General features: G+C 42.1%; 1 protein-coding gene across 1 annotated transcript; it reads left to right on the top strand.

Moving 5' to 3' along the window:
- The first annotated feature begins 5,422 nt into the window (after positions 1-5,422).
- LOC120433519 (GMP reductase 2-like) lies at positions 5,423-8,815 on the top strand. The gene is made up of 5 exons (XM_039599800.1): positions 5,423-5,482; positions 6,131-6,256; positions 7,506-7,548; positions 7,639-7,798; positions 7,888-8,815. The coding sequence occupies exons 1-5, from the start codon at positions 5,423-5,425 to the stop codon at positions 8,075-8,077; spliced, it is 579 nt and encodes a 192-aa protein (XP_039455734.1). The 3' UTR covers positions 8,078-8,815.
- The last annotated feature ends 2,242 nt before the right edge of the window (positions 8,816-11,057 follow it).

Raw genomic sequence — 11,057 nt, 5'->3', positions numbered from 1 at the left:
GAGCACTATGGGCAACCTCAAAATGCAGCTCTTACAAAAGTTCCTGAACTCATGGAAGCCTTGAACATTGCATGTGGTGACACCATTGTGCTCAAGCAGTTTGCACTGAAAGTGAGAGCACTTACATGGATGGTAGATCAGGGGTCCGTTCTTCGTACCTCGCTTACGACATCCAAGATCAAATCACACATCCAAGATCAAATCATCGCGCCAACTTTGAGCTCGCTAATCCGGTTCTCCGAACACACCTGTTGTTGACGATTAGTATAGCTGGATGAAGTAATCTGAGATCACTGGGTGGCTTAAAAGGGGCTACGCATCGATAGTAGAAACATTGATCGGCAACCCTGTGATTGGTTGGCGAAGATGTCGAAGTAGCGTGCTCAGTATTTTACGGCAGCAGACCAAGAACTCTTGATTGAGGGATATCAGGAGTTTCAGAGTTTAATTAAAACGCAGGGGAACACTGCAAAGGCTGCAAAAGCAAGGAGAGAGGGCTGGCAGAAAGTTGCTGACAAATTAAACTCGTAAGTAATTTATTATATTATATTACATTATATCATATTATATTATATTATATTATATCATATTATATTATATTACATTATATCCTCTTTCACATTAGAGCCACAACGGGGCCCACTAGAACATGGGAACAAGTAAAAGTGAAATATAAGAATATTCTACAGAATGGTAATATTTATCACTTATATTGCTTTTAGTCTCCTGAAAAGAGACCCTGAAATAATCTGTTTGTTTGTTTATAACAGCAACCAAGAAAAGGGCAGAGCAAATAAAGACAGGTGGTGGTCCTGCACCCCTCGTCACACCCCGGCAGAGGAGCTGGCCCTAGGCTTGAATGCCACCAGACCCATTGTTGAGGGCATCCCTGGGGCAGCTCTTCCTTAGACCAGCAGCCGGGTGCAGTAGCAGCACCTTCATAACTGGTAAATGAGCTCATAATTCTATTTGTACAATGTAAAATATTTGGTTGTTGCCTTAATTAAAATGCTTTTGTACTGTGACATTTATTGACATTGTGGTTTTTTTTGTGTGTAGTTTTACATAACACTCCATCACTTCTACCTGTTCCCATGCAAGGGGTGACTGAAGCATGCACAGTAAGTTGATATATATATATATATATATCCCGTCTATCCCGCAATATACGCTGAATTCTGAAAACTCTCCTTATCAATCTTGGACCTTCCGCAATGGGTTGCTCGCGTACAAACGGACAGGACATGGCTGCGACAGACTTCCCAAATTCACCTTCGCTTTTATAGCCGTGGTCTCTCAACTTGATTACACGAAGTGTTTTACTATTACTACTCTAAAATATGAATTACATCTGAAATAATCAAATACATGAAATAGAATGATTAATAGTACATTTCCCTTTTTTTAGGAAATGACCTGTATGTATCTGTATGAAATCAATAAAAGAATCAAATACTGCATTATCTTTAGTTACATTGATAATATTTATTTATGGAAAAACAGTGGAGAAATATCGCTGTTGCTTTCGTATAAATGCAGCGGACATACCTGAGTGGCCGCGATCTAATCCTGTTTATATAAAGTAAGCCTGCTCCCAAGCAGGTTTACGCTTACGGATCTGTTGCTATGACAGCAAGTCCCGGATGAGCTTCGGAGAACCGAACGATCCAAGATCACGCAAAATCGTCAACAATCAAATCCAGCTAACTTACTTAGCGAGGTACGAAGAACGGACCTCAGTTTGGAGTCACAGGCCAGACTGAACCTAACTGTGTGTCCCACGTGACACGGCAGCTCACCAAGCTGCCTCAGGACATGCAGGCAGAGTTTATGAGGTTCTGATATCCTGAGAATACATCTGCAGGAATCTGAAGGTGTCCTTCTCCTTCATCATCCATTTATCCTGAATTCACATTTTCTCAGTTTATATGTATCCATATTTTTGCACAGCCACCACCACATAATAATTTTGCTGCAAACATGCATTATCATTAAATGAGACAAAGAAATCATAATATTCCAGTTATAGCAGACAGGACCTGCAAATGTATATGATTAAGACTGAATAAATAGAAAGGTGTTATGGTCTGTGGAAGTGGTCGCGCAGTGTGTGTTTTTCTCGATGGCTCCATCCATGGCCAATTACAGGAGGACTACTTAAGAAAGCACTGTCTACTGTCCTTTGCCAGTCCATTCAGTCACTCATTGTGGTAACTAGGTCTCTCCTGTACTCTGCTCTACTTTCATTCTGGCCCATGTCTAACTCTGCTCCCTTGTGCCTAGGTCACCGCTTTGTCCGCTGGACTTACCTCCCCCAGCTCAACCTGCCTATCCAGCTGCCTCCCCAGCAACCTCGGCAAGGCCGGAAAACATTCCCCCTTTGCACCATCTCTCTCACGATTCTCCAATCGCTTTTGCTCCCATTTTTGTGTGAAAATAAAACCTTGTATATAGTTCATTGTAAGCGTGTGTTGAGTGTGCCTTTGGGTCCAGTGTTCGTGTATGTCACGGTTCTGGGTCAGTTTGACCCAGTATTTTGAGTTCTCATGTTTTGGTTTGGTTTTGTATTGTTTTCTGATTCTGATTATAATTAGAATTCTATGTTTCAGTTTATTCTAGTTAAGGGTTTAATTCTTAGGTTTTGTTTTGGTGTCCTCATTTTTCCTGCAGGTTTAGTTCAGAGTCTAGTCTGTGTCTTTGTGTTGTTATTTCCTGTTTTATTGTGAAGGTCCATGTCTTATGTCAGTGTGTCTAGCTTCGCTCCCCCTGTCTCGTTAGCCCTAATCTCTCCCAGCTGTGTCTCCCTCCTGTTTTCCATTCTCTGATTACACCCCATAAAAATGTTAAAAAAAACATAAGGCTGTTATGTGCTGAAGTTCACAAAGCGCATCAGTGATGGTGAGGACTAATAACTCCTCCACAAGAATGGGTTGACTGGCAAGAAATAGTGTTGACATATTGGAGCTCTTCTGCTTTTCACTCTTTTCTAAGGCCATGATAGAAATAAAAAACATGGGTTAGAGGCTGGCTGAGCTCCTTGTAATTCTCTGATGCCCACTAATTCTTTGCTGAACAATGACAATGAGTGACAACCACCTTTTGTGGTTATTTCTCTTTGGTTGGAGGAGAGCAAACCAGCAGCTGTTTTTATTGTTTTTATTTGGATATCGTCAGGCATGTTTGCAGAAGAAACAAATTCCTCATATTTGTAATTATTTTTTATGTTTCTGGTCCTTCTTATTCTGCTGTAACAGCTTAATCATACACTTACTATTGTTATGTGTTTGATGGGCAGGACATAGAGGACAGTGGCGGATCTAGAGAAATTTTCTTAGGGTGACATGAAGGTGGCAAAGCAATCAAATAGGGTGGCAAAATCAAAGCCTTTTTTCCCCCACACACATATACAGATGGTTAAAATGATTCAAATGCAGTAAGTATACACGTTTTTTCATTTAAATATAGTCTAGAACTTAATTATTGTCTTAATTATTGGATGATTGAGAACCGTCATCAGTCTCTGTTATGAGGCTGCTGAGCTGTTTCTCTTCCCAGCACAGTCCATACACAGCTCCATCCTTCAAATTCTTTGCACACTTTTTATCACATAAACCAATCGTCCAATCAGACTCTTCAGGCAGACTGACCACCCACCTCTGATAGCTGCTGGCTGTCTTGGTACTACAGATTAGAAGAGTTGCACAGCACTGTCCCAGCCAGCTATTGTGGAAAACTTTCCTGTTGTCTTTGGACAGCGACATGCCAGGACCCAGAGACTGTGGCTCAAAGATCAGGTGTGAACCAGTGGGAACAAGCTCCTGGTGGTGTTCAGGATCAACCAGAGTCAGCAATGATCCCCAGAACTGAGACGCTTGCTTCACCATCTTCTCCCCATTCTGTCTCATCTCCTCAACCAGTTTGTCCCGATGGCTGCCCGGCTCCAGCCCTTTTCTCAGATCCACAGCTTTGGCCTTCTCCACATCCTGATGCACCTGAGAATACATCTGCAGGAATCTGAAGGTGTCCTTCTCCTTCTGTGCTGCTTCCATGCTGCTCTTGCTGGTTTTCAGGGACACCATACGAGCAGAGACTGAGCTCTGGATGCTGGTCAGAGAGATGTCACGCAGGTTAGTCACAGCATCAATCAGACGCACACTGCAGCGACCCAGCTTCTCTCTTTCACTCTTCTCCCACTTTTCCAGACTCACATTCTCATCGTCTGTTTTCTCCTGTAAGATCAGCTGCTCAGCTTTCAGTTTCTCCAGGAGCTCTCTGTGGGCTGTGGAGAAGGTCTTCATATTGTGTAGGCGGTGCTGGTCCTCAATGGCACAGGAAACACACACACAGGTCATGTCGTCCAAGCAGTAGTACTCCAGGAGCTTGCCGTGCTGAGAACATTTGGTGTTCCCACATAAATCCATGGGTTCAGTCAGAGGATGAGTCTGCAGTAACACAGGTGTGGTCAGGTGGGCCTGGAGGTGCTGGACACACATGGAGATCTCACACTTCATGCACGTCTTCTTTGCTGGTTTCCTGTCCTCTGTACACATGTCACAGAGGATAGTTTGTGGATCTGTTCTTTTCCTTTTTCTGTATGTTGTCAGACATTTTTTCCCAGTGTGAAGTCTTCCCTAAATTTGTTGAGTATAATTCAGTGTTAAAATCAATTTATTGCTTTCTTTTGGACTCTCTTTTAATGAAATTCCCCATGAACCTCAATAATTATTGGGTTTTGTTCTTTTTATTTAACCTGTTTCCAGTCAGAGTGTTAAGTCTCCAACACATTCAATTCTCTGGGAGATATTATCTCACTGCTGCTAAACCACACACTCAAGGAGTGGTCAGACAAGTTTGACTGCAATTGTTTTCTAATGTTAGTAGTTCAGTTTAATGTCCTCCAAGATAAACAGGAAACATGCTCAATGTCACAAATGCAGAGTAAGCAAGCGATGAAATTCAGGCAGCAATAAGCCAGCAATAAAGTAGCTCAAGACTGTTGGAGTTGCACTATTTATGATGACCAAACTTACTTTAGACTTTCTTTGCAAGTTTTAGCAGTAATAAGACTTTTGCACAACCAGCACCTGATGGATATGCACAGGAGAACTGATGGAAGATGACAGTGTGTATCGACCTCTGTCATTCCCACCACCTGTCCAAAGCATTGGTCATGCTTTACTTTCTGGCTGGGAGCCCAGAGAATTTTGCAAGACTGAAGGTTGCCCTGGAAAATCCACTGCCTGAGGATGCTACAGAGCACTTTAAGTACCAGAATTTGGGGGATCATCTGTAATATGAGGAAGCACTATTTATAGCAGAATCATCCACCAGTTCCCCACAATCTTCAACTGATTCAATTGCCAGTTTCACAGAGCAGTATGGGCAACCTCACCAGCTAGCTCTTACAAAAATTGCTGACCTCATGGAAGCCTTGAACTTTGCATGTGGTGACACAAGTGGGCTCAAACAGTTTGCACTGAAAGTGAGAGCACTTACTTGGATGGTAGATCAGAGTTGAGTCACAGGCCAGACTGAATCTAACTGTGTGACCCATGTGACACGGCAGCTCACCAAGCTGCCTCAGGACATGCAGGCAGAGTTTACGAGGTTCTTGTATCCTATGCGGATTATTATTCCCACCCTGCTTATTTCTCTGATTGGCTTGATTATGAACTGAATATTCAAAAGACAACATATGAATCTTGTTACAGTGAAGATCTAAGTAAATCAGCACCTTGGACAGAGAACAGAACAAAAGGCAGAAACATCCAAAGAAGAGCTTTAAATGTCCTTCAAGAAGCCTGGACAACTATTCCTGAAGACTATTTAAAGAAATCACAAGAAAGCTGGCTCAGAGAGTTCAGGTTGTGTTGAAGATTAAATATGTTCACACCAAATATTGACTCTCAAACTCGTTAGAATTGTGCAAACTCCTTTTTTGCCTTATCTTATCTTTTGTATGTTCATGTACTTTTGCACCAATAAATCACTTTTACCTGTTTCTTATTTTTCTACCAAAATATATAGAAACTCGGGTGGCTCAAGACTTTTGCACAGTAGGATAGGTTGTGTTCTTCACTGATGTATGTCTACATGGATAACTAATTTTGTTCTTTGTGTCTTCCTCCAGGTTACTCTGTTCACTACAGTCCACAAACATTACACTGTGGAGAAGACAGGGGTTGGCTATCCTCAGCTGAGCGCCGTCATTGAGTGTGCAGATGCAGCCCACGGCCTGGGTGGCCACATCATCTCAGTGAGTGCAGTCACGATGAGAAGAGTTTGAAGACAACATGTTTCCTGTGTTAAAAGGAAGCACACAGGAAGTGGTCGAAGGAATAGAAATAGAAGTGTGTCTCAAACCACAAGTTCTATTTTTTATTTTATTTTTTTAAATCCTTTTGAATCAATAACATATGCTATTAATTTGTGAGGTTTCTAGGTGCACATGGTTGAGTTTTATCTGTTTCCTGTATGTAAAATATGGGCAGTACATTGTGTTATGCACTTTAAAACCTGCATTCTTTTTAATGGCCAGCAGGGGGCGGTTCCTGTGGTCAAGTCAGATTTAATACATCAATAAGAAACTGCCCCTTTTTGTTTTTTTTCATCTGAGATCTCAGTAAACACTCTCCTAAAGTGTTTATGGTCTCAGTCGTTGCTTAAAGTCTTATTTATTACAAAATATTAATTTTAATAGATTTTGGGTATATTTATATTTGGGGTAAAATAGAAGGTAAAGCGGGGTGTCCTCCACCCAGGGTGGTTTTCCTGTGGTTAATAAGTGACTGTTGCAGCGACATGTGGTTTAACAAAAACAAAATAAGGGCTCAGCTCGAGGTTTCAAAAAGGAAGTCCGCAAAACAAGCCCCACCAATATTATGACTGATGCTACTGCTGATGGTCGGTCATTTGAAAATCAGATATATAAGTTAAACAAACTTTCTAATATTTATTTCGTGGAGTTATTTATTTACTCTTTTACACTTTCCCCGATTGCTTGGATCAGCTGGTTGTTCCTTTTGTGTTGCCAACCAGAATCCCCTCTGGTGCACATCAACATGGTTCAAGAGTGTTTGTCCCGCCTCTTCTTTCCTTTTTGGGATCTGACCATAAACTCGTGTTCTATTTTTAAATCTCATCTCAAACCCCATCAGTTCAGACTTGCATGCTCTTCATTATAACATGTTCTTAGTCTGTTTACTCTGATGATCATTTTATTCTCACTGTTGTTATTATTACATCTATCTTTTATGTACTGTCTGTGTTTTCCAGTGTTCCTGGACAGAGTTTAGACTCATTCTTGTCATCTAACAACACAAAATGTTCTGGACTCTTCCTTTAGGCCGAGACCTGTGAGACAGAAACTGACATTGATTTATCTTTAGTTTATTACTCATGGGCCCTGATGAAACTACTGACTGTAATTCCCAGGTCAATGTTATTTGTTAGAGTTGTGCAGCCATGATAGTCACACTCGTAACGCCTTGTTTGCTTTCACACAGGACGGGGGGTGCACTTGCCCGGGAGATGTCTCCAAGGCTTTTGGTGAGTTGCAGTGTTTTCAAAGAGAACTTGAACTCCAAACTTAGAAAGTATAACTAGCGTGAAAACGGAGTTTGTTTGTTTGGCTCTCAGGTGCTGGAGCAGACTTTGTGATGCTCGGTGGTATGCTGGCCGGCCACTCGGAGAGCGGTGGCGAGATCATCGAAAAAAACGGCAAGAAGTACAAACTGTTTTACGGCATGAGCTCCTACACGGCGATGAAAAAACATGCGGGAGGCGTGGCTGATTACAGGTTAGCGTCAGGTGCTTGGCTGTTAGAGGAAGATTATTTAGGTGAAATGTCTCCTCTGAATGTCATTCATTCATTTTCTTTGCCTCCAGAGCGTCGGAGGGGAAGACCGTGGAAGTTGTCTACAAAGGTCCGGTGGGTGACACCATACGAGACATCCTGGGAGGGGTGCGCTCCACCTGCACGTATGTCGGTGCAGGCAAGCTGAAGGAGCTGAGCCGCAGGACGACCTTCATCAGAGTCACCCAGCAGCTCAACACCGTCTTTGGGAACGACAGCTGAACGTCCGGCTTTGCAAAGAAAGAAGCGGCGCCGGTTTGACTCCCACATGCCATTTGTCTGTTAGTCTGGTGTAAACTGAAGCGAGCAGACGTTTTATTACTTAAAAACATCATATTTTGATACTCGTTCAGGTAGTATGATGTTAACGTTCAGCGCAGCTCTAGCTGTGTAAGTTCCACTCTCTATAACAGAAGTATTTTCCAGCACACAGACTCTGGGTCTCCTCACACTCTGAATATTTCAGGTCTGAGTGTGTTTCCAGGTAGTAAGATGCAGGCTACCTCTGCAGGCCTGCTCTCTCATCATTCCAGTGCAGACTCCTAAACTCTGCTGAAAGCCTTTGTCACTGACATATAAAATTATAGTAAATGTCTTAAATTATTTATACATCCTAAATGTTTCTGCAATTGCTGTAACAAAATTATAACATCGACTTGTTTTTTAGAAAACCTGTCATTCCTTTGCTAAAGTTTTGCACTTTAATGAGTTATACTTTCTATAAATGATCTGTTAGTGCAATGAGTATGAGTACAATCTGGGAGCACAGACAGCATGTAGTAATGTAGTGCTGAACTTACAATACAGATGTTATTCAATCTATTTGTACTTTTGTCTTACCTGGTTCAGCTGCTCCTGATCGATACCAAAGTTAGTGTGTTTCCTTTTACAAACGAGACCTTCAAGTGGATTTACTGTAATGATTAAAGCCTTTAAATAAACTGATTCCTTCACAAGTCCTTCAGTGTGAGTATTTAACAGGATTTAGTTTCACACAGTTCATTTCAAACTGTTCTTATGTAAACTGATGTTTTTCTTTGTCATATGAGTGAAGTTAAAAAAAAGGCAGTTTTTATATTTCAAAACTCACGTCACATTTCATCCAGTCAATAAAAACATTCCACAACTTTAAACTCCAATGACTTTATTATTGATTAGATCATTTTACAGTGTGTACACATGAAACTAAATATTTCTGTTTACTTACATCAGTCTTTATCTTAGCCTCCTCCCATCAAATCCGCACAGGGATAAATGCACATGATCCAGTATGACAGACACATGATTAGCCAAAGTGCCTGCTATGTGCTGGATAAAGCCTGTAAGCAGGGCCCAGAGGATGTTCGGGAGTCTATTTGAAGCATGCTGAAAGGTTACTTTGATACAAAAACATGTCGACTACAGCTGTGAAGCAATGCATTCAATATCAATAGATAGAGGCAAAAACTTTAAAATGGAAGGCAGGATAAGAAAACTACATTTGACTCAAAGCGCAGAACAGAATAACAGCATTAAAATAAAAAAACCTCACAATATTTTTGTGAAGTTTAAAAAAAGGCAATTTTTATATTTTAAAAAAACTTACAATTCATTTCATTCAGCCAATAAAAACGTTCCAAATCTTCAAACTCCAAAGACTTTATTATTGATTAGATAATTTACAGTGTGTACACATGAAACTAAAGATGTTTGATACAACAGCATGGGTGCTGGTTACAGAAGTTCACAAAGCACCGCTATACTTAGAGGGGAAGCAATAGGCCTTCCACAAGAACAGGTTGATTGGGAAGACTTAGGATAAAAAGAACCTCCATAACGGTATCCATCACTAGACTCATTATAAATCTTCCCACATGAGCATTTCCATTGATTCCGATATTGTTGCTGGACTTGGTATCCCATTCCATATAATGTTGGACGTGCCGCATTGGAGTACATTTCATTTTCTAAACCGTCGAGACGAACAAAAGGCTTGAGGTCTGAGCTGGTAGAGCTGATTTTTATTGTGAGTATGTTTACTGTCTGGTGCTGCCCGATCCTGCTGAAGAATGATAATGACGATGGAAAGTTCCACACAACTTCCACTATTTCTGGTCTGTTCATCTGTGGTTCCACATTTCCACCTGGAGTGTTGATCACTTGTTTGGAAACTGCTGGCTTATAAAGCTGTCGGGGCCTTTGAGTTGCCTGGCTTCGAAACCCCTTTCTAGGTTGAGTTTCATTAATACCCAAACTAGACTCTGTTGTGACAGAGGTGAGCTGGTTATCTTTGTAGCATAGGCCATAGACATGTCCGTCTATCATATTGGTAGCATAAGTGCTGTCACATAAACCGATGGCCCAATCACAGTCTTTGGAAATGCTGATCACCCATCTCTTAAAGTCAGGAATAGGAAGTGTACTCTTAATGAAGAACATGTGGGAAGAATAAAGTGCCGTCCAATTAGTGCACAAAACCTTCCTCTTGTCAGTGGAAAGTAACACATCATGTTCCAGAGACTGTGGCTCAAAGATCAGGTCTGAACCAGTGGGAACAAGCTCCTGGTGGTGTTCAGGATCAACCAGAGTCAGCAATGATCCCCAGAACTGAGACGCCTGACTCACCATCTTCTCCCCATTCTGTTTTATCTCCTCAACCAGTTTGTCCCGATGGCTGCCCGGCTCCAGCCCTTTTCTCAGATCCACAGTCTTGGCCTTCTCCACATCCTGATGCACCTGAGAATACATCTGCAGGAATCTGAAGGTGTCCTTCTCCTTCTGTGCTGCTTCCAGGCTGCTCTTGCTGGTTTTGATGGGCCCCAGGCGAGCAGAGACTGAGCTCTGGACGCTGGTCAGAGAGATGTCACGCAGCTTAGTCACAGCCTCAATCAGACGCACACTGCAGCGACCCAGCTTCTCTCTTTCACTCTTCTCCCACTTTTCCAGACTCACATTCTCATCGTCTGTTTTCTCCTGTAAGATCAGCTGCTCAGCTTTCAGCTTCTCCAGGAGCTCTTTGTGGGCTGTGGAGAAGGTCTTCATATTGTGTAGGCGGTGCTGGTCCTCAATGGCGCAGGAAACACACACACAGGTCATGTCGTCCAAGCAGTAGTACTCCAGGAGCTTGCCGTGCTGAGAACATTTGGTGTTCCCACATAAAGCCATGGGTTCAGTCAGAGGATGAGTCTGCAGTAACACAGGTGTGGTTAGGTGGGCCTGGAGG

The sequence above is a fragment of the Oreochromis aureus genome, linkage group 3 (assembly GCF_013358895.1).
Source record: "Oreochromis aureus strain Israel breed Guangdong linkage group 3, ZZ_aureus, whole genome shotgun sequence".
Lineage (NCBI taxonomy): Eukaryota > Metazoa > Chordata > Actinopteri > Cichliformes > Cichlidae > Oreochromis > Oreochromis aureus.
Note: the sequence above shows the minus strand (reverse complement) of the source record. Positions and strands in the feature narration are given on the sequence as shown.

What these genes read in the sequence shown, in the direction of transcription:
- LOC120433519 (XM_039599800.1), top strand. Translation starts at nt 5,423, where the DNA reads ATGGAAGCCTTGAACTTTGCATGTGGTGACACAAGTGGGCTCAAACAG. An exon ending in TCAAACAGTTTGCACTGAAA is followed by an intron (nt 5,483 to 6,130) that starts GTGAGAGCACTT and finishes GTCTTCCTCCAG; the next exon opens with GTTACTCTGTTCACTACAGT. An exon ending in AGATGTCTCCAAGGCTTTTG is followed by an intron (nt 7,549 to 7,638) that starts GTGAGTTGCAGT and finishes TTTGGCTCTCAG; the next exon opens with GTGCTGGAGCAGACTTTGTG.